General features: G+C 45.1%; 1 protein-coding gene across 2 annotated transcripts in view; it reads right to left on the bottom strand.

The window, feature by feature from the left end:
• Positions 1 to 1,380: 1,380 nt before the first annotated feature.
• SP140 (SP140 nuclear body protein) overlaps positions 1,381 to 22,967 on the bottom strand; it is a 70,502-nt gene continuing 48,915 nt past the window's right edge. For both annotated transcript variants that reach the window (XM_003274762.4, XM_030802385.1), the window contains 8 exons: positions 22,040 to 22,182; positions 20,513 to 20,560; positions 17,375 to 17,416; positions 4,555 to 4,670; positions 3,746 to 3,854; positions 3,366 to 3,443; positions 3,002 to 3,145; positions 1,381 to 2,011 (listed from right to left, as the gene is read on the bottom strand). In XM_003274762.4, the coding sequence (XP_003274810.4) occupies positions 1,913 to 2,011; positions 3,002 to 3,145; positions 3,366 to 3,443; positions 3,746 to 3,854; positions 4,555 to 4,670; positions 17,375 to 17,416; positions 20,513 to 20,560; positions 22,040 to 22,182 (779 nt within the window). In that variant the 3' untranslated portion in view covers positions 1,381 to 1,912. The remainder of the gene's footprint in view (positions 2,012 to 3,001; positions 3,146 to 3,365; positions 3,444 to 3,745; positions 3,855 to 4,554; positions 4,671 to 17,374; positions 17,417 to 20,512; positions 20,561 to 22,039; positions 22,183 to 22,967) is intronic.

Raw genomic sequence — 22,967 nt, 5'->3', positions numbered from 1 at the left:
TAACGTGTACCATGGCTTATACTAAGTCTCTAGGAGCCACCCAGGAGTATATCAGAATCATCACCTTTGGCCCATGCCAGGCTAGTTAAACTCTGTGGTAGAGAAGCATGCCCTTTTGTCAATAATCCTCACTTATCTGGTTTCATATTTCACCCTTCCTGGACCAGGATCCACTCCCAGACACAATCTCTGTGCTTCTGCTGATGCATGCTGGCCAGTCCTACAGCTCCTTCGGAGGATAAACGCTTTCTTCACTTTGCCACCCTACCCATGACTGTTCACTTGCATTGTCCTGAGCGGTCTCTACACAGTCTTCATTCTAGAAAAATCGGGAATTGGGTGGGGGTGGTAGCTCGTTCTTCCAACAAGGGGCAAGAGGACTTTTCTGTAGGCCCAGTGAGTTCAGCGGGCATCTGGAGTCAAAGTTCTCAGGTACATCTATCTAGATAGCCCCATGCTGAGTTTCAAGGCCTTGACATTGGCATAAGAGACCACCCTGAACTTAGAATTCAGTCTTCTCTGAAGTTTGACTCTTTGTAAAATAAAGTCCTATAATAGGCCTTCCTTGCTGTCTGCCTTCCAGCTGCAGGTGTATGAAGGTCTCTTCTCTTTAGGTTGGTAATGACTAGATCTAAACCTGTCATTTACTCTTTTCAGGACATTAATGGCACTTAGCAATAGCCACCAAAACCCATACTTCTTATAGTTACTTTTCCTCACTTCTTAAATGCCAGACAATTGTACCAGCTATTTTACCTCTTGACCTGTAGCTCATCCAATTTACTACAGGTGAATATTTGGGCAACTGCTCAGTGATGGCACTTCTGGGACTATCCATATTCCACCCAGCACCACTGGGTTAGACAGTGATCCAACTCCAGAATCCTGTCTTCAGAGCTTGCTTCCTGGGGCCATTACCTTAGGTTGCATTCCCTAGAAGCACATTCTGGGATGAAGTCCCTTAAGCAAGAGATTGATGGTGAGGGTTTGCTCAGAAGGGAGTAGGGGAAGCAGCATCGTGTGGCCAAAAGCTAAGCCAGGGTGTGGCCACAGCTGGAGACTAGCTCCAGCCTGATACCTGGGAGCACAGAGTAGCCGCACACCACACCCTTGGGCCTGCTTTGAGGCAAGGGGGCCAGCCTCAGGCCACAGGGTGTCACTTCCAGGTGAAGCTGGTTCCACTTGACCCAGGGTAATACTCTGGGGACTACTGGCATTAATTAGCAGCCACCACTCAGCAGCTGGGGATGAAAAGGCCTGGCCAGAAGAGGAAATGGTGCCAGGATGCCAACAGCTTTGCAAGGGAGCAAAAAGTGGCTTCCCTCTACCCTGCTAAGTTCTTTGGTTGAGCTACGAATGAATTAAATTGACAAAAGCAGATTAACAGGAGGAAAAAAATTTTAATAATATATGTTTGCATAGGAGTCCCACGAAATATGAGACTCCAAGAAGAGTCAGATGATGGACACTCATACACCATCGTGAGCTATCAAAAGAATGGGGGCTTAGGGCTTCTGCATGGAGGTGGCCACGGAAGTGGGAGAGTGAAGGCAAGAAGTGTGTCCTGAATAAAGCTTGGCTGGTTTTCAGACAAAAGGTCTTCCGGGTAATAAATGTTGTCTGGAGCAGCCCTCAGGAGAAGAGGTAAGAGCCTGTATGGGACGTTGTCACTGCCAATATCCTTCCCTGTGATCCCACTTACTCTTCCCTGGCTGATGAGATACTTGGGGTTGTGATTCATGATGATTGAATTTCCTTTTGAGGATTTGTCTTTGGGCAGATGAGGGAGCTCCAAGAAAAGCCCCTCCCTGCATGTGCTGTGCCCAAGTGACCTCATTTTGAAGTCAGTGGCAAACCAGCAGCATATTTTAGGGTGCCATTTGCTGAATGCTTTCAGCATCCACTAATCCAGTCAATTGTTCCCATTTGTTTCCTGAATAGCAAACACTTCCTTGAAATTCTTCTCAAACTCAGTCTCCAGTCTAAGTCCCATTTGGCCAAAATCCTTGTACTGAAAAAATAATAAAGACAAAAACAATGCTCCTCATCATTAGCGTCATTAGACACCTTTCAACTGAGAATGATCAGGACTCTTGTCTTTAAAAAAAAAGTACTGTAAGTCGACAATTTATAATGGCATATATTTTGGAGTACAAAGTAATGTTGTGATTTATGACTACTATGTGGAATAATTAAATTGAACTAATTAACATATTCATCACCTCAAATAGTTATCATTTTTTTGTGGTGAGTACATTTGAAATTTACTTTCTTAACAATGTTGAAATGTGAAATACACTATTGTTAGGTAGAACTCTTATCTTAAACACCCTAAGTTACATTAACCAGGTTAAACTTGAAAACTCATGCAGCTAAGAGTAACTTCCGTTTCTCACCAGCATGATCCTTTCTTATTAACAGGGCAGAAAAGTGAAATCATTTCCACAGTTGGGATTATTACTTCTTTGGCTTTGATTGCTTATTTCAGTGGGTTAGAAAAGCAATCTAGGTTCTTTCAACAATTCAGATAGTGGAAGGGTATAAGGTAAGATCACTGATCTGTTCCTTTCCCTGTCACTTCTACTCCTTGCTGGCAGTCCTTGTTGGGATATGGTCTATTCACATGCAAAGGAATCTGGAGTTTGGGATTTCTGGGACTGGGCGCAGATAAGAAGCACAATACCACTTTAAGATGAAATTCTCTTCTCTTTATATGCTGCAGCAGGCAGGACTCAATTGCTCTCTCTGAGCTCCTGTCTCCTCTGGGGCAGGTCGGGGAGGAGCTCTCAGGGACCTGGGGTTTTGGTTGCAGAGACACCTTTTGATTCACTGTTTCTTTGCTAAGAAGAGCTTAAGTTCTGCACTGAAACCAATCAATCACTTCCAGAACCCTTGCTCGTGCAAGCTTATTACAGGATGAGGGAAACTAAATTTTTCTAGACACCAGAAAATGAGGGGAAGGATGGCAAGCAATGAAATGGAAGCGGGAAGAGCCACCTACCTTGTAAGAGGCCCTGTGGTTCTGGAAGATGAGGCGCATGTCTTGTATAAACCCCTCCACTTGGGGGTAACCGTGCTCATTCAGCCTTTTCTTGATTTTATCCAACCACATGGGCTCCTTCAGGCCTTGACACGCCTCTCTAATCTGGTGACAAAAATACCAGCGGAAAAGCTACCAGCATAGTTCAACGTCTACCTTCTGTGGATTCCCATAAAATCCAGCAGAAATACAACAAGGTGAAGGCAACTAACGACAGTGTGTGCTCTCGCCCCGTGGGATTAAGATCACAAATCTCACGAGGGCCCATTTCAGGGTCAGGTAATGTCATGGCAGCCTGTAATCATGGGTTGCTGTTGTTACTTACATAATAATAGTATGGAATCTTGGCAAAAAAGGAGCTCTCAGAACAGCAATAGACTTTCAAGAGGAGGAACTCACATTTCTGCAAAAGAAAGAGGCCGTAAGTGAAAAGCAGCTTGGAGAGAATGAGCCCACACGCATGAGACAGAGCACACGACTCACACCCTTCTTCCACAAGTTTCTCTAACATGTGTGGCTCTTGGAAACAGACATGTCACGGCTGAGTTATTTTTTGTGCAAACAAATTGTGGTGTTCTATCAGTGCCATTGAAATGTGGCGCGGAAGAGCAGGCTCCTTTTGGTACATTCCCCTGCCCCTGCGCTTATTCATGATTCTCACGTGTGAGGGGAAAGGAGAAGGCTTGGGGTTTGCATCTGCTTTACCATGTGTTCCTCAGGACACATCTGCCTCTCCAGGACCTCAGATTCCTGACAACACTGTTGGCTTCCTGAAGACTCCTTCATCCTGCAGAAGATGCAACTCCACGGGGTCCTGAGAGATTGGACATGGGTGAGCAGAGGGCAGGGACCTTGGAAATGGCCACCGTTCCTGTGGCTACCACTGTCTTCCTTCAGGAATGGCCAATAGCCTCAGTCATGGGAGGGAGGGGAACACCTCCCAGAGTATGCAAGATTCGCACATGAGGTCTCCAGACATTGGCCTTTCCCTCGCATCAGTGGTAGCAGCGGGAGGGAAGCCTCACGAAGGTGGTGTCACTGTGAGTGTGGACTATCCTTTCCCTGTCTGAGCTGCTGGGAGCACAAGGAGCCCTGCCTGCTAGGTCTGAGTGTCAGAAACTGGGCTTTCAGCTCCGGGGACTTCGGACCTCCATCAGCCTGAGACCGTGCTTCCTGTCTTGTACGAATAAGCACAAAATATAAACAACTGGTGTTTCTGGTCTCCAACCCACCCAGCTGCAAAACTTGAAGGAAAGGACAATGCCAGTATGTAGGCAAAGGTCCCCAACACTGGCCTCAGCATATCAGAGGAGGTGTCCCTGAGAGCACAGAGAGCATTAACCTCCTGCTGCCAGCGTCTCCCACTGCTCTCTGGATCACACTGCTGAGTCCCAGTACCCGATGAACCTGCTCCTTCCCCATCTAGACACAAGCAGGCACTCTGCTGGAGAGTACGCATGGCAGGTGGAAGGTCCCTTAAAGGACAAAAAGAGAGGCACCTGCATGTCACTTACCTCTCAGCTTCCACGGGCGGGATGTGACAGTCCTCATGGAAGACTCTTGAACAAGTGTCACAACAGAACAGCTCCCCTCCGTCCCGGCACACCTCACACTCATCCAAGTTTCTCATCTAGAAGGTAAAACAGTGTCCACGTCACTGGGAACCGCAAGATTCAGGAAGGCCACCCCTCTGGGCATCTAGAACACAATGCCTTTGTGTGAACCTGCATGGACAGGCGTATGCTTCTGCCTGAGATATGAAGGAAAAGCATGGCATGGAGATTTCAGAACAAATCCTGGTCTGCAGTGAAGTTCAGGAGGAAGGGGTATGGGTCAGAATTGAAAAGTTTTCCTTATGAAACCAGAGATTGTAATGCAGAAAGACTAGCAACAAAGCAAGATGATGATTTTATAGGAATCTGAATAATTTCCTTATTCTGCAGATAAAACCAGGTTTTGAAATAAAGTGTTGAATCCATTTGCCTATACCACAAATCAACTGGTGAAAAGGAGACCTAGATAATTACATATGATGGAATAAGCTCCCGAGATATCATCACATCCCATATTCTTGGCCATAAGTTCCCAATGAGTTGAAGAGTGGGCCTAGTTAGGGGTTCCTAGACTGTAGGTTTTGTGCCTGGAGGGCTCTACGCCGACCTCTGAGGGGGAAGGACCGTGGGTGGAGATGACCAGGTGGGTCCCAGGGAGCACAGAGCTCTTCGGCTCTGGGAGCCTGGCATACATCCCCCGTGACTTAGCTAACTTGGATTGTAAGGTGGGAAGGTGCCATCTCTAATGGCCAAGGACAGTGGTAACAGCACCATACGGTGTTGAAGACGGAGGCCCTCCCCTCATTTCCTGGGCCCATAAAAGAGCTGGTGCTTTGTTCTATAAAAGGAATGGTAAATCAACTAATTCTGCATTTCTCACAAGTCTCATTATGTGAGACCTTTAGCCAGATTTAATTTCATTTGGGGAAATTAAAATATGATAGTATTTGCATTCACGTGTTGTGGAGCAAATCCCAGTCATTAAAAACCAACAGAATTTATAGAGCAAATATAGAGACCAATACATATATGCTGTATTGTAGACAATGCATGTGTATTCACGACAAAGAACCAGTCTGTGACTGAGCCCTTTGTCGTTCCAGGGAAAAGTGCTGTAAGGACTAAAATTAGAGTTCAATATTATGTGCAGCCTGGACATCTGGTAACACTGGGAGGGCCTAGAATGGTCTATCAACAAGTCCTCCGCCGGCTCTGCTCCTGCAGATAAGGTTTCCTACCAACACTTCTGATCAAGAGGACCGCCTGCACCTTCTGCTTATTTTTGAATAGCTGATTTCATTTCCCTGCCAGCCATGGAATTATTCAAACAAGCCAATCACACTCTCCCTCTGGAAGCAGGGGACAGCCCACCCTCCACAGCCACTGACTGTTTCCTCTGTTCTGAGCACAGCCCCCATGTGGCCCTGTGTGGTGTGGGATGCCTGCCCACCCCCACTGGGCTACTGAGTAAATGTGACTAATAAACTGCTGTCATTCTCATCTGTCCAGTGTCAGATGTTGTGTGTTCCACCATCTTCAAAACCCTAGGGTGGGAATGAAGTACCAAATGTTTAAGTACGTCAAATCCTTAATCTCTTAAAAAAATTATTATTTCAATAGTTTTGGGGGAACAGGTGGTTTTTGGTTACAGGGATAATTTTTTTAGTGGTGGCTTTTGAGATTTTGGTGCACTCATCACAAGAGCAGTGTAGGCTGTACCCAATGTGTAGTCTTTTATCCCTCACCCTTCTCCACCCTTCCCTCTCAGTCCCCAAGGCCTATTGTATCATTCTTACGCCTTTGCATCCTCATAGCTTAGCTCCCACATATCAGTGAGAACATATGTTGTTTGGTTTTCCATTCGTGAGTTACTTCACTTAGAATAATGGTCTCCAACTCCATCCAGGTTTGCTGTGAATGTCATTATTTCATTCCTTTTTATACCTGAGTAGTATTCCATGGTGTGTGTGTGTGTATATAAACATGCATGTCCGAGTGTCTTTTGCATATAATGACTTTTTCTTCCACTAGGTAGATACCCAGTAGTGTTATGGAATCCTTGGGGTATTGCTTTTTCTTGCCAGAAACCTCTGTAGCCAGTGGTGCCTTTGCTTGAATTTTGCTCGGGCCCACTGGGCTCCTTCCACCCACTTGGCCTGGCAGGCTGCACTTAGCTCAGGCTACTGGCCTGGATCACACACCTACCAAGGGCTTGCCATGGGGCAGGTCAGGCATAGAGCGGGGAGGGGTGTGTGAGCAAGCGTGGGGTCCAGCCAACTGCACACAGTCAGACATGCCTGCTATTGCATAAGGGCAGGCAACGCCAGGTGCTGGCATGAGCACTGGCTCTCTGCGAGGCTGTGTCTGGACCAGGCACTCTGCAAGCAGCTTCCATGGCTGGCACCAGGGAATGTGGTGGCACCTGGAAGCTTGAAGATGCCAGGAACCGCAGAGCCTCCAAAAGGGAGTCACAGCCCTGGCTCAGGGAGCTTCCAGGTCTGGGCTCCCCAGAGGGCTGCAGCTCTTCTCTCCTTCTCTTCACCCACAATGTGGTGAGCAAGGGGCATGTTTCAGCCCTGTTTGTGTTACAGCTCTTTTAGCCTCGCCATTCAGCAGATCCCAAGTTCTTTTGTCCTGCGACCAGGAAGAATGAGGGATGCAGACAAGTGGAGGGTGAGCAAGATGAAGAGGAGCTTTACTGAGCAGTAGAACAGCTCAGAGAACCACTGTGGGTAGCTCCTTTCTGCAGCCAGGGTGTCCTGATGAATGTTCAGCCCTCAGCAGAGAGGAGGAGGTCCTGGGGTGGGTGGCTTCTCTCTGCTGGCAGGTAGTCCCTGGAGTGCAAAGCTCTCTGCTGCTGGTTGTCCAGGATGTTCCCTCCAAGTCTGACTGAGTCCAGAGCTTTTATGCAGCTGCACCTGGGCTCAGCCCCAACCCCACTCCAAGATTGCAGCGGATGCTGGGAGCAGGGAGAGGCCAGGCAGCAGAAGCAGACATCCTCTAGCCTGCCATGGCAGGGGGAGGGTGGGCTCCTGGGCCCCCAAGAGGGGAGGAAGTGTATGCTGATTGGTCCATGGGTGACCATGAGCAGGCCTTTGAAAGGCATTACAAGTTCCCACTCTGATCCATAGGATTGGCAGCCCAGTTCCCAGCCTTCAGGCCCTCCCTTGCCTGAAGGTGGTGCCACACCAGGGACCTGCCCCTGCCCACCCAGGAGCCTGTCTGCCTTCCCCCGCCACCCATGGTGCCTAGTCCCCTTGCCCCAAGGGGCACCTGCGGGCCCGCTGGTCTCAGCCCATTCTTGGCCTCTCTCCTATGCTCATCAGCACCCAAAGTCCAGAGGGGTGCAGGCGGCAAGGGCCTGGTGTGTCAGCCCTGCCCCAAGCATGTGCACACCCGACTGGGCTGCAACCACACCTGGGCTCAGCCCCAACCCTGCTCCAAGATTGCAGTGGGTGCTGGGAGCAGGGAGAGGCCAGGCAGCAGAAGCAGACACCCTCTAGCCTGCCATGGCAGGGGGAGGGTGGCCTCCTGGGCCCCCAAGAGCACCAGGAGGCCCAGGCCTACAGCTGCGACCTGGGCACCTGCAGTTGTGCCTGGCGAGCCCCTGCCCTGCCAGTTCGGGAGAGGCAGGGCTCCTGCTTGTCCCTGGCTTTGCAGAGTGTGGTGGCCTCAGCCATGCCCCCTCTCTGTGTCTCCTGCAGCAGTTGTGGATGAGGTGCAGGTGGCACAGTGCCCCAGCCAACCTCACACAAAGGAACCTGACACTCAGGGGCCAGTTCGGTGAGTCCCGGCTGCACCTTTGGCCAGGTGCTTGCAGGTTCCCAGGACACAGTGGGGAAAGAGGTCCAGACTGTGATAGAGGCTCTGGGCCTGGGAGCAGGTTCTGCCAGCTGTGTAAGGGTGAGGATGACACAGTCAGCTGCCTCAGGGTCACAGGGCACAGGGGACCCACTGCCGCCACTGCTGCTCCTGCAGCCATTCCTGCTTCCCTGTCTGCCTCCTTGCAGCCTGGGTTGGGGGCTCCAGCCCTTGCCAGGCCCAGGCCAGTGTCTGGGGCAGAGGTGATGTTGCCTCAAGTCCCTCCTGTGGCCCCAAGGCTCAGGGACTGCTTGGGGCACGCCCTCTCCTGGCTTGTGACCCTGTCAGGGGGAAACCTCCAGGAGCCGATTGCCTCCCCAGTTTCGGCTGCTGAAAGCACCAGGCACAGCAGTCACTTTAACTCGGGGCAGATCCTAGGGATACAGCCTCTGGTGGCCCTTCTTTTAGCCCCCTGCAAGGGGCAGGAACCTGGCGCTGTGGGCAGGGTGGGTGCAGGGGCCGCATTGCTGGCTGGGTCCCGGAAGTGGGCGCCACTCCCACTTCCCACCCCGGCCCCTGAAGCGCGGCCACTGCTCCGCGTTCGGGCCCGACCCCCACGCTACGTGTGTAAGTGCCGAACGACCACTGGCCCAGCTCCGTCTTGGGGCCTCTCTCTGTTCACCCCTCTCTGCCTGACCACACCCTATGGGCAGCCGGGCCTAGCCCCATTGCAGCGGCTCCCAGAGGCAGGCTCCCAGGGCGACTGGCTCTGGGGATCGCCTGCCCCTGTGTCTGCCCCGAGGACCCACAGCCAGTGCCTGCACCTCACTGCAGCCAGCTTCATGGCAGCAGGCACTTCAGACTGCCTGCTGCTGCCGTCAGTAGTGGGATTGCTGGATGAAATGGTAGATCTACTTATACTTCTTTAAGGAACCTCTGTACTGTTTTCCGCAGTGGCTGTACTAGTTTACATTCCCACCAGAAGTGTAAAAGTGTTCCATTTTCACCACATCCATGCCAACACCTATTATTTTTGGATTTTTAAATTATGGCCATTCTTGCAGGAGTAACGTGGTATCGCATTGCGGTTTTGATTTGCATTTCCCTGATAATTAGTGATGCTGAGCATTTTTTCATGTTCGTTGCCCATTTGTATGTCTTCTTTTGAGAATTGTCTATTCATGTCCTTAGCCCACTTTTTGATGGGATTATTTGATTTTTTTCTTGCTGATTGCTTTGGGTTCCTTGTAGATTCTGGATATTAGTCCTCCGTCGGATGCGTAGTTTGCAAATATTTTCTCCCACTCTGTGGGTTGTCTGTTTATTCTGTTGATTATTTCTTTTGCTGTACAGAAGCTTTTTAGTTTAATTAAGTCCCATCTATTTATCTTTATTTTTCTTGCATTTGCTTTTGTGTTTTTGGTCCTGAACTCTTTGCCTAAGCCAATGTCTAGAAGAGTTTTTCCAATGGTATTTTCTAGAATTTGTATGGTTTCTAGATTTAAGTCTTTGATCCATCTTTAGTTGATTTTTGTATAAGGTGAGAGATGAGGATTCAATTTCATTCTTCTAAATGTGGCTTGCCAATTATGCCAGCACTATTTGTGAATGGGGTGTCCTTTCCCCTCTTTATGCTTTTGTTTGCTTTGTCAAAGGTTAGCTGGCTCTAAATATTTGGCTTTATTTCTGGGTCCTTTCTTCTGTTCCATTGGTCTGTGTGTACTGGTATATTCTCATACCCAGACTATGCTGTTTTATTGACTATAGCCTTGTAGTATAGTTTGAAGTTAGGTAATGTGATGCCTCCAGGTTTGTTCTTTGTGCTTAGTCTTGCTTTGGCTACATGAGCTCTTTTTTGTTTCTATATGAATTTTAGAATTGTTTTTTCTAGTTCTGTGAAAAATTATCATGGTATTTTGATGGGAATTGCATTGACTTTCTAGATTCCTATTGGCAGTATGATCATTTTCACAATATTGATTCTACCCATCCACGAGCATAGGACATGTTTCCATTTGTTGGTGTCATCTGTGATTTCTTTCAGCAGCGTTTTGTAGTTTTCCTTGTAGAGGTCTTTTATCCCTGTGGTTAGGTATATTCCTAAGTATTTTATTTTTTGCAGCTAGTGTAAAAGGGGTTCAGTTCTTGATTCGATTCTCAGCTTGGTCGTTGTTAGTGTGTAACAGTGCTACTGATTTGTGTACATTGATTTTGTATCCTGAAGCTTTACTGAATTCATTTATCATATCTAGGAGGTTTTTGGATGAGTCCTTAGAGTTTTCTAGGTATACAATCATATTGGCGACCAGCAACAGTTTGACTTCCTCTTTACTGATTTGGATGCCCTTTATTTCCTTCTCTTGTCTGATTGCTCTGGCTAGGACTTCCAGTATCAAGTAGAATAGAAGTGGTGAAAGTGGGCATCCTTGTTTTGTTCCAGGTCTCAGAGGGAATGCTTTCAACTTTTCCCATTTCAGTATTATGGTGACTATGGGTTTGTCATAGATGGCTTTTATTACCTTAAGGTATGTCCCCTCTATGCCAATTTTGTGGAGGGTTTTAATCATAAAAGGGTGCTGGATTTTGTCAAATGCTTTTGCTGTCTTTATTGAGATGATCATACAATTTTTGTTTTTAATTCTGATTATGTGGTGTATCACATTTATTGACATGAGTATGTTAAACCATCCCTGCATCCCTGGTATGAAGCCCACTTGATAATGGTGGATTATCTTTTCTGATAGGCTGCTGGATTCCAGTTAGCTCATATTATGTTGATGATTTTTGCATCTATGTTCATCAGGAATATTGTTCTGTAGTTTCTTTTTGTTATGTCCTTTCCTGGTTTTGGTATTAGGGTGATACTGGCTTCATAGAATGATTTAGGGAGGATGCCCTCTTTCTCTGTCTTTTGGAATGGTTTCAGTAGGATTGGTACTAATTCTTCTTTGAATGTCTGATAGAATTCAGCTGTGAATCCATCTGGTCCTGGGCTTTCTAGTATTGGCAATTTTTTAACTACCATTCAATCTCACTGCTTGTTACTGGTCTCTTCAGAGTTTCTATTTCTGCCTGCTTTAATCTAGGAGGGTTGTATATTTCCAGGAATTTATCCACCTCCTCTAGGTTTTCTAGTTTGTGTGCATAAAGGTGTTCAGAGTAGCCTTAAGGGATCTTCTGTATTTCTGTGGTATCGGTTATAGTATCTCCCATTTTGTTTCTAATTGGGCTTATTTGGATCTTCTCTAGTCTTTTCTTGGTTAATCTTGCTAATAGTGTATCAATTTTGTTTATCTTTTCAAATAACCAGCTTTTTGCTTCATATATTTTTTGTATTTTTTTGTTTGAATTTCATTTAGTTCTTCTCTGATCTTTGTTATTTCTTTTCTTCTGCTGGGTTTGGGTTTGGTTTGTTCTTCTTTTTCTAGTTCCTTCAGGTGTGAACTTAGATTGTCTATTTGTGCTCTTTCAGACTTTTTGATGTAGGCATTTAATGCTATGAACTTTCCTCTTAGCATTGCTTTTCCTGTATCCCAGAGGTTTTGATAGGTTGTGTCACTATTATCGTTCAGTTCAAAGGATTTTTTCATTTCCATCTTGATTTCATTGTGGACCAAATTATCATTCAGGAGAAGATTATTTAATTTCCATGTACATGCATGGTTTTGAGGGTTCCTTTTGGAGCTGATTTCCAATTTTATTCCACTGTGGTCTGAGAGAGTACTTGCTATAGTTTCAATTTTCTTAAATTTGTTGAGACTTGTTATGTGGCCTATGATATGGTCTATCTTGGAGAATGTTCCAGGTACTGATGAAAAGAATGTATATTCTGCAGTTGTTGGGTAGAATGTTCTGTAATATCTGTTAAGTCCATTTGTTTTAGTGTACAGTTTAAGTCCATTGTTTCTTGGTTGACTTTCTGTCTTGATGACCTGTCTAGTGCTGTCAGGAGAGTACTGAAGTCCCCCAGTATCATTCTGTTGCCATCTATCTCATTTCTTAGGTCTAGTAGTAATTGTTTTTGTTTTTGTTTTTGAGATGGAATCTCGCTCTGTCACCCAGGCTGGAGTGCAGTGGCGTAATCTTGGCTCAGTGCAAGCTCCACCTCCTGGGTTCACGCCATTCTCCTGCCTCAGCTTCCTGAGTAGCTGGGAGTACAGGTGCCTGCCACTATGCCCAGCTAATTTTTTTTTTTTTTTGTATTTTTAGTAGAGATGGGGTTTCACTGCATTAGCCAAGATGGTCTTGATCTCCTGACCTTGTGATCCGCCCACCTCGGCCTCCCAAAGTGAGTAATTGTTTTATAAATTTGGGAACTCCACTGTTAGGTGCATATATAGGATTGTGCTAGTTTCCTGTTGGACTAGTCCTTTTATCATTATATAATGTCACTCTTTGTCTTTTTAAACTGTTGTTGCTTTAAAGTCTGTTTTGTATGGTGTAAAAATACCTACTCCTGCTCGCTTTTGGTGTCCATTTGCATGGCATATCTTTTTCTACCCCTTTACCTTAAGTTTATGTGAGTCCTTATGTGTTAGGTGAGTCTCTTGAAGACAGCAGGTGCCTGGTAAATTCCTATCCATTCTGCCATTCTGTATCTTTTAAAGTGAAGAATTTAGGTCATTACATTCAACATTAGTATTGAGATGTGAGGTACTATTCTATTCATCCTGCTAGCTGTTGCCTGAATACCTTATTTTTTTCATTGTGTTATTTTTTAATAGGCCCTGTGATATTTATGCTTTAGGGCGTTCTATTTTGGTATATTTGGTATTGTTTTAAGATTTAGAACTCCTTTTAGCAGTTCTTGTAGCACTGGCTTGGTAGTGGTGAATTCTCTCAGCATTTGTTTGTCTGAAAAAGACTTTATCTTTCCTTCGTTTATGAAGCTTAGTTTCTTGGATACAAAATTCTTGGCTGATAATTATTTTGTTTAAGGAGGCTAAAGATAGGATCCCAATCCCTTCTAGCTTGCAGAGTTTCTGCTGAGAAATCTGCTGTTAATCTGATAAGTTTTCCTTTGTGATTTAGCTGATGTTTTTGCTTCATAGGTTCTTTCCTTCAACTTGACTTTAGATAACCTGATGACTCCTTGCCTGAGTGATTACCTTTTTGTGATGAATTTTCCAGATGTTCTTTGAGCTTCTTGTATTTGGATGTCTAAATCTCTAGAAGGGCCAGCAACATTTTCTTTGATTATTCCCTCAAATATGTTTTCCAAACTTTTAGATTTCTTGCTGAGGAACACCAATTATTCTTAGGTTTGGTCATTTATCATAATCCTAAACTTCGTGGAGGCTTTGTTCATTTTTTAAAAAGTTCTTTTTTCTTTGTTGGATTGGGTTAATTTGAGAGCCTTGTCTTTGAGTTCTGTAGTTCATTCTTCTACTTGTTCTAGTCTATTGTTGAAACTTTCCAGTGTATTTTGTATTTCTCTAAGTGTGTCTTTCACTTCCAGAAGTTGTTATTGATTTTTATTTATGATATCTATTTCCCTGGAGACTTTTTCATCCATATCCTGTATTATTATTTTAATTCCTTTAAGTTGGTTTACACCTTTATCTGGTGCCTCCTTGAGTAGCTTAATAATTGACCTTCTGAATTCTTTTTCTGGCAATTCAGAGATTTCTTCTTGGTTTGGATCCATTGCTGGTGAGCTAACGTGATCTTTTGGGGGTGTTATAGAACCTTGTTTTGTCATTATCAGAATTGTTTTTCTGGTTCCTTCTCATTTGGGTAGACTGTGTTAGAGGAAAGACCTGAAACTAAAGGGCTGCTGTTCAGATTCTCTTGTCCCACAGGGTGATGCCTTGATGTGGTGCTCTCCCCCTTCCCCTAGGGATGGGGCTTCCTGAGAGCCAAACTGCTGTGATTATTATTGCTCTTCTGGGTCTAGCCACCCAGAAGAGCTACTGGGTTCTGGGCTGGTACTGGGGAGTATCTGCAAAGGGTCCTGTGATGTGATCTGTCTTCAGTTCTCCCAATCATGAGTACCAGCACCTGCTCCAGTGGAGGTAGCAGGGGAGTGAAGTGGATTCTGTGAGAGACCTTGGTTGTAGTTTTGTTTAGTACACTGGTTTTCTCAAATGCTGGTTATGCTAGCAGTGAAGTTGTTACATGGACAGACTTGGGACCTCTGGTTAGCCAGAATGTTACAGGCAGTATACTTAGCTGTTGTTTTCTCCTTCCTGGAGCAAGGTGGTTCTGTTATGAGTGTCTGTAATGACTTGAGTTGGCTGGCCTTCAGCCAGGAGGTGGCACTTTCAAGAGACCATCAGCTGCAAGTAATATGAGGGGGATACAAGCTTGACCTAAGTTCACTGGATAAGTATTTGGTTTTCTCAGGTGATGGGTGAGGTCATAGAGCTCCCATGAATCCATGTCTTTTGTCTTCAGCTACACGGGCAGGTAGAGAAAGACTATCAGCTAGGGGCAGGGTTAGGTGTGTCTGAGCTCAGATTCTCAGACAGGGCTTGCTGTGGCCACTCTGGGGGATGAGGGGCTGGCTCACAGGCCAATGGAGTTATGTTCCAGAGGGGATTATGGCTGCCTCTGCTGCTTCATACAGTTCACCAGGTAAGTGATGGAAGCCAGCAGTGACAGGCTTTACCCAGCACCCAGGCAGCCAGCAAGGCCAGTCTCACTCCCGCTGTGGTGCCCAACAGCCAACAGAGCCAAATTTATATCCAGGCCTCCTTTGCCTGGAGCTAAGATCTTGCCCTAGCAACAAGCATCCCTACTGAGAAAACAAGCAGGGCTTTCAGGTCTCACCCCTCTCTGCCTGCCATGGCTTCTGTGCTTATATCTGTACTTCAGGTTCATACCCCCAGATTCTGACCAGGAAAATTTGTGCTTGGTCAAAATTATTACAAAGTTCAGCTGGAAGCCTCCTTCTCCCCATGGCTCTCCCCAAATTGTACTGGCTGCCCTCCCCAAGGACTCCTGTGAGATAAAGTCAGAAATGGCTTCCCTGGGGACTGAAATGCCTATACGGATCCTTGGGGAAGGTACCTCTTCCTGCTGCTTATTCTACTTTTATATTTCACCCGGCTCTCTAAATTCATTTCAGCTCTAGGTTAGGTGAAATCCTTCTCCTGTGATCTGGATGTCCAGGTTCCCCAGCGAGGATATGTGTTCAGAGGTGGACTTTTTCCCTCTCACACTTGGAGAACTCAGTTTTTTGGCTGTCTCACAGAGTTTGCAGCGGCAAGCCACTTCTTTTAAAGGGTGTGTGACTTCCTTCAGTGTTGCTGGTATATTCCTGCAGTGGTTCTCGGAGCAAAAGTTCACAATGTGAGTCTCAACACGCTGTACTGTCCATCTGAGTAGCAGGAGCAAATTAGTCCTGCCTCCTATCTGCCATTTTGTTCTCCAAACCCATATCTTTTCAAGAAGAGATCTGATTTCTCTGGTTCTTTGGTTGTTGGCCTGGCTGTACATTGGACTCATCTCGGGAGAGTATATAAAATGCTAATGTCCTGAACCCAACACCAGAGATTCTGAATCACTGGGTCAGGGTTGAGGCACAGGCACTGGTATGCTTTAGGTGACAGAATGGGCAATTCTATATATCAGAATTGGTACATCTGGGGATCTTAAACAAATCCTAATGTTCAAGTCATACATATTCCAGAATGATTAAATTAGAATTTCCCCAGAAGTGGGATTCAGGAAACAATATATTTTTAAAGCTCTTCAAGTGATTCCAGGCTGCAAGACAATATGAGATTCAACCTGAGCAAAATCTGGTTATGGAGGCATGAGGATATTATAAGTCAATGTTGTTACTGGCCTTGGAAAAATTATTAACAGGGGTGATCATACCTTTGCTGGAACTGTTTCCCTCTTCTCCCCACACGTATCTGGCTGTGGGCTGTGAAACCTAAACCTCCATGCCTAGTCCATCCAAAATTAGCCACACAAACACTGACTTCCAGGGCTGTTTTAATTGTTGAAAAGTCCCTCAGTTGGCCAGACATCAAAATCAGTGTGGAAAAGACCTAAATCTTGTTGGAGTACTGCTTTGGAGGTAAGGTGTGTATAAAACTATTTGAGTATCCCTCCTCTGTTAAGTATCATGTGTCAGTGCTATTGCATGATATTCTATGTGAGTGCTGTCCCCCGGAGTTGTGCAAGAAGGTGACCCTGCCTAAAACAGACATCTCACTGCAATGAAAAGAATCAAATCATGATTTCATTTAGAGAAGGGACTCATCCATGATTTCGGCAGAACCCAAAGCAGGTAGTGATATAGCAAGCAGAGAATGAATGGGACCCATGGCATCAGAAAGTTTGCATAGTACTGAGCACCAGATAAGCAGTTGAGTTAAAATGCCTCAGGATTTGCTAGGTCGTGATGGTTTCAGTCCTAACCAGCTCAGCACCCTAATGGTTCCCCTGAGACCATCCAAATGAGCTCTGTAAAGGACCCCTTGCCCTGTATGTACTTCTTTACAGGGCTAATGACAGGATCAACACCTTGAACATAATAGCTTGGCCTGGTCTCTTCCTTCTGGCTGATGCTTATGACCATCTTCAACTCTACCTGCACCTTGGAGTGCATTTTTGGGACTTTCCCTTTCATCCACACCACTTACTTGAAAATGCTGTTATCCTCTCACATTTTCTCCTTCCCCCTAATGATCAGGCCAGCCCTACCCATTACCACTTCAGGCTCTGTCTCAAGAGACCTCAGTGGTCTAGAGCTCAGCCTCCCATACTCACTTTCCAGGGGAAATAAGGAAATTGGAAGGTTTCTACTAAAACAGATGGAAAGGGTGCTTTCATAATGAGACATCCAAGGCCCAGGCACATCTACCTGGCCTGGGTGATGCATCTGGCATTCTTTGGTCATCACACACAGCAACATACTCCAACTGAGACTGAACATGCTTCAGGCAACAGCAGTCACGACACAGAACATATGCCTGGAGAAAGGAGTGGAATATTCTGGGGTTCATAGTTCAGGATTTGTACTTACACAAGGGTCAACTGAGCTATTGTTTTGAGACTTCAGTATTCTCTGTTGAAAAAAACAGAAAGATTGATTTACAATATTGAATGTGATGTTTCCATCTATCACTTATTTAAATTTAAATAGTATTCTTTGAAGGGATTCAGGAACCAGTTGTTCAAAAACAATTGGGAAGAGAAGAAGGCCAGTAGGCTGGGGTGGCTCCAGTGGTTTAAGTTTCTAAGTAAGCAAACTGAAACCTGATGTAAACAGTAAAATGAAACTAGGGACTTTACCAACTAGAATCTGCCATTTAACCTCTAATTATCATCTTTCTATGATAACCCATTAAATATAGTTTCTCTGTCTTACTCCTGTGTTGGCCTCACTGTTTGGGCTGCTACAGCAGAGTTCTCTGAACCTCTCCTTGTTCTGAGTGCTGCCCAATTCATGAATTGCTCTTTGCTCAAATAAATGCTATAAATTTTATTTTGTCTAAAGTCTTATTTTTTTTAACAGTCTTCCCTTTACCTCATATCTGATTTTCTGGACCTATACATCTACTGAGAGAATAAAAAGTGTGCAAGTACTACCGTTAAGCCCAGTGCAAGTCCCATTCCCTGCAGGAAGTCTGGACCTAGTTTGCACAGGCCAAGTCAGAGAAGCTCTACTTGTCCTCTTACTCCAAGGGGCCCTCAGGCATATTTCCTAAACTTGGCCTTTGTGTCATCCCACCCAGAGGAGCCGCAATAATAATCAGGCTGAGGACTTATCCCCCACAGCCTCCTGGGACCACAGGGCCCAGAGTCCCAGAGGCCATGCAAGTGTTCCAGAGAAGAAGAACACTGCTTTCTGCAGCTCCCCTAGGGACACAGCCCTGGTGATAAAATGCCTCCAAGGTCCTCTGTGCTGAAGCTCTTTTTCCTGAAAGTCTCCCCCTCTCCCTTCTATCCAAATCACAAGAAGATGCCAAGTTGACTGACTTTTAAGAAGTAACCCACTACATTTATCTAGATTGCTTTTGGATATCCATGGCATGACTTGGCATCCTTCCCTTCTGGGATACAGGCAGCCTCAGCTTTTGTCTATAGCCCAGGGCACAGAGGCCATAAACAAGTGTGATTCAAAGGACAAGCACCTGAGAGGTGACCTTGTCACTGAATGCCTCTCCAACTGGTCTAGAATCTCCCACCCCACCCCATTTGTAATTCATCCATGTTGACAATAAATTTAAAACTTTTTTAATTTTTTGAGACAGTCTCACTCAGTCACCTAGGCTGGAGTGCTGTGATGAAATCACAGCTCATTACAGCTTTGACCTTTCAGGCTCAAGTGATCTTCCCACCTCAATCTCCTGAGTAGGTGGGACTACAGGTGTACACCACAATGTCTGGGTAATTTTTTTTTTTTTTGTAGAGATGGTATCTCACTATGTTGCTCAGGTTGGTCTCAAATTCCTGGGCTCAAATGATCCTCCCATCTCAGCCTCTCAAAATGCTGGCATTATAGGCTCAAGTGACCATGTTTGGCCTGAAATAATTGTTGAGGTCAATCTTCTGTAATGGCCATTGGCATTTAGTATGTGCTTGATAATTGTATGTTGAGTGGGTGAATAACTGAATATTGATTCCCTTAGAAATCACTGGAGGCTCTTAAGCAAACATTAGCATACAACAATTATTCTGGGTGAGTATATCAGATTGTTTTACAATATCTCAGCTGCCACCAAAAGGTCTATGTGGCCCTTGTCATGAGCAGAGATGCTATTATGTGGCACTCATAGTGACACTGAAACTTCCTAAAGCCAAATGGCTCTGCAAGTAAGAGAAGCTCTGAGAGGCACAGAGGACCCATGGAGTTCATAATGGATCCTGGATCTGCCACTTGGGGGACCTCTGTTCTCCTCATGAGGAGATACAACATGTAGAGGCAACTGCAGCTTGTTGCTGCTAAGTGTTGCACCCCTGAATAGGGGGAGAATCAGTTGTTCGGAAATTGCCAGCTCATTTGGGTCATCCAGGCTGAGTTACTCGTGGCACCTGGGGAAAGCTAGAGTTGCTGGTCTTTAGTGTACTCACTGAATAGGTGACATAATAGTTTCCCTTCGGGAAACCCAGTGGATGAAATGTCTCAGTGGCTGAGAATTCAAATCAGCCAGTATATCAGATAATGTAAAGGCCTGGATCTCAGGTTCCCAGTGGAATATGAAACTTGGTGGCTAGCTACGTGTGAGCTGTTTTAGAAGTCTGTGAATGTCCTGAATGTGTATTTCTACCTGAAGTGCATAAGGATGACATTTTTCTCTTCCCCCTCCTCAGGTTCTCATTCATATCCAGTCTTGGAAAAACCATCACCTTGTTCTGAATCTACACTGCACTTAACCTATTTGTTTGTTGCGTTCTTCAAGAGAGGGAAAAATCACTTTCGCAGATAAAAAGCAGGTCTGCACGGTCCCTCTGGTAGAGCCAAAGAGGTGGCATCAACATAAAAGATTTTCCTGGTCAGCTCCTCCTATAAAATACATTTGCCTCTGGAGATCTTCCTCCTCTGTGGTACCATTGTGGTAACAGGAAATAATTTCACTTTGAGAAGACATTCTGTGTGTCTGGGTGTACATTTTTTTGGAAGGTGAAAGAGAATGTGAAGGATCAGAAAAGAAATATTCTTTTTGTTGCCTATTTCATTAAATGATATATGGTTTCATGTATGTCTCAAATGGATGTGAGTAAACATCTGCTCCATCCTATTTCACTACAGTTAGAAAATAGTAACTTCAATGAAAAAAATCTGAAGTTTGAGTTGAAGATGATCCTCTCACCTTATTATGAAATATTTTTATGTATCCCATGACCATGCTTGACTTTTCAACTTTGACGCCCTTAAAACAACTGCATCTATTGCTAAAACACTTCCAGGAGGTATATTCTGATGGCTCCTTATCATCTTCATATGAAATGGTTGAATCCAAAGAGGACCTAGCTTTATATATTTAGTGTTCAAATTAGCGACTCTGAAGGAATACACGCAAAAAGTATTTTAAGGTAGGTAGTGAAGAAGGTGAAAGCTTAATTATTCTTACCCAATTTCAGACCCCATAAAATAAGATTTTGTGCATGTTAAATCAGTTATATGACAAGAAGCTGTATAAAGCTATGTAATAATCACCTTTTTTTTCCTGTAATGTATTCTTGGAGGATCAGGCAGAAATCCATTCTGAAAGACAAAAAGATTCAGGTATATGGTCAGCCTGTGTTTCTGTTTTGTGAGTCTGGCATTTCCAACCTCCTCCCAAATATCTCTACCTGAGTGTTCCACTGCCAGCTCAAATCCAAGTTGTCTAATGAGAAACCATCTCCCTCTTTTCACCTGTGCTTCTTCTAGACTTCAATCAATAGAAGCCAGAAAAGCATCTTCAGGACCATTTTCCCTTCTCTTGTGCTTCTTTTCTAAGTCCTAAGAGGTTTTCCTTCACAATCTCATACCATCTATCACCTCTTTTCCAGTTCCACCAGTGCCACTCCAGCTGGAGTCCCTACACCAGAGCTATCCAAGCAGCACACACTTGTTGCCTGCTACTGGGTATCAGTAATTCTGATCAATCTTGGGCACATGAAGATGGGAAAATCTAAAGGGGTCTACAGACAAAAAGCACTCACAGAAGAATATGTATAAAACAGTGAATGAAAGGCCTTAGTAGAGGGCTCAGGAGCCCTGGGAAGTGATGACCCATGGCCAGGTCAATGAACATTCAGGAAGGGGTAACACTTGAACTGAGCATTCTAGACTGAGTATAGGTTTGCTAGGGTGAAAGCCCCGTGGCTGTCTAAAATACTGTTGTAGGGCCAGGCGAGGTGGCTGTCGCCTGTAACCCCAGCATTTTGGGAGGCCGAGGAGGCCTCCTGCTTGACGCCAGGAATTCGATATCAGCCTGGCCAACATGGCAAAACCTCATTTCTACTAAAAATACAAAAATTAGCCAGGCATGGTGGTGCACGACTGTAGTTCCAGCTACTCGAGAGGCTGAGGCACAAGAATCACTTGAATCTGGGAGGTGGAGGTTGCAGTGAGCCAAGATTGAGCCACTGCACTCCTGCTTGGGCAACACAGTGAGACTGTCTCCTAAAAATAAATAAATAAAATAAAATAAAATATTGTTTTAAATGTCATTTCCAATCCTAGAAGATTTCACTGAATCCTTGTTATCTCAATTACAGGTTTAAACTCCTTAGCCTGGCATTAAAGCCCTCCACAAACTGCCCCAATTGTTAAATTATACCTAATTGCATACAACCTGTGCTACCTAAATCCACAGAGCTACTTTTGCCATGGTTCTGGTTTTCATGGCATTCTGGCTTTTATACCATTCTTTCTCTGAAGTGTCTTCTTCCACTGCTTGACTGTCAACTCCTTTCTTTCTTTCAGTGTACAAAGCTGTCTGCATGCACCCCAGTCAGAACGACCCTTTCCTCCTCCAAGCTGCTGAGTCTATCCTGACGGAGCCCCTGGGACAACATCAATGTGTTGCACTGTAGTGTGGTTATGAATGTGGGGTCCCTTTCTTCTGAGAGAAAGGATAAACCCACTGGCATCAAGGCTTTAGCTATAACCTAACGAATATTTGGTGAATAAACAGTCTCCTCATTATTAGGGAACAAGAAGGGACGCAGGTCTGGCCCCTTGTCCTTGGAATACCTCCATCAGCCATCGTAGGGGCCACCCGCCACAGCGCACACTCAGCCTCCAGTTCTTTGATCTTGCGTGGCCTCCTTTGATCTCAAATTCCGTGGGGGTGAACCAATTTCCATCCTCAGTCTGTATACACTTCACCAAGATTCCTGTAAGACCAGGGTAACTTGATCCTGAGCCCTCTTTGTTCCCGGCACTCAGACTGTGGCCACTAACCACACTGGATCTAGAGCCACCCAATTTGTGGTGAAGATCAATAGCAGGAGGGTCTGGCCTTCCCTCTCAGACTACAGAGGCCCCAAATCCAGCCTGAAAGTCCCCTCTAAGGATATTTCCTGGTGGGGGTGCACATTTCTTTGACCTCCATCCATGAAGAAAGTGATGGTTATCATCAAGAGCAACCTTTTAAGCATTTCAAAAGCACTTACAGAAAGAAAAGCAAGTGATTCTGAAAGACGAGAGGACTCCAACTTGCTATTCAAATTTGGAAGTAGAGACCAGGCCTGAGTCTCCAGGTGGCTGTGAGGGCACTGTTGGAGGCAGAATCCTCAACTTGTGGCTACGGTCTCAGATGGGTGCCCTGTGGCTCAGGGGGTCACTCCCGCAACATCTGCACTCTCAATTATAACATGTTTTATGCAGTCTAGTGGCATTATTGAACAGAGATTTTCATATCCCTGCAATCACGGGTAGCTGATATTAAAAAACTAATTGTGAAATGTTATCTGATTAAAAATTTAATTTATATGTAAAAGATAGTCACATGCTCAATACCATTAGCCATTAAGGAAACACAAACCAAAACCAAAATGAGATACCATGTCATACCCACTAGGATGACAGGATGACTGTAATAAAAAAAGACAGACAGACAATGACAAAGTTGGTGAGCATGTAGAGAAATTGGAGCCTTCATACATTGCTGGTAGGAATA

This window comes from Nomascus leucogenys, chromosome 22a (genome assembly GCF_006542625.1).
Source record: "Nomascus leucogenys isolate Asia chromosome 22a, Asia_NLE_v1, whole genome shotgun sequence".
Taxonomy (NCBI): domain Eukaryota; kingdom Metazoa; phylum Chordata; class Mammalia; order Primates; family Hylobatidae; genus Nomascus; species Nomascus leucogenys.
Note: the sequence above shows the minus strand (reverse complement) of the source record. Positions and strands in the feature narration are given on the sequence as shown.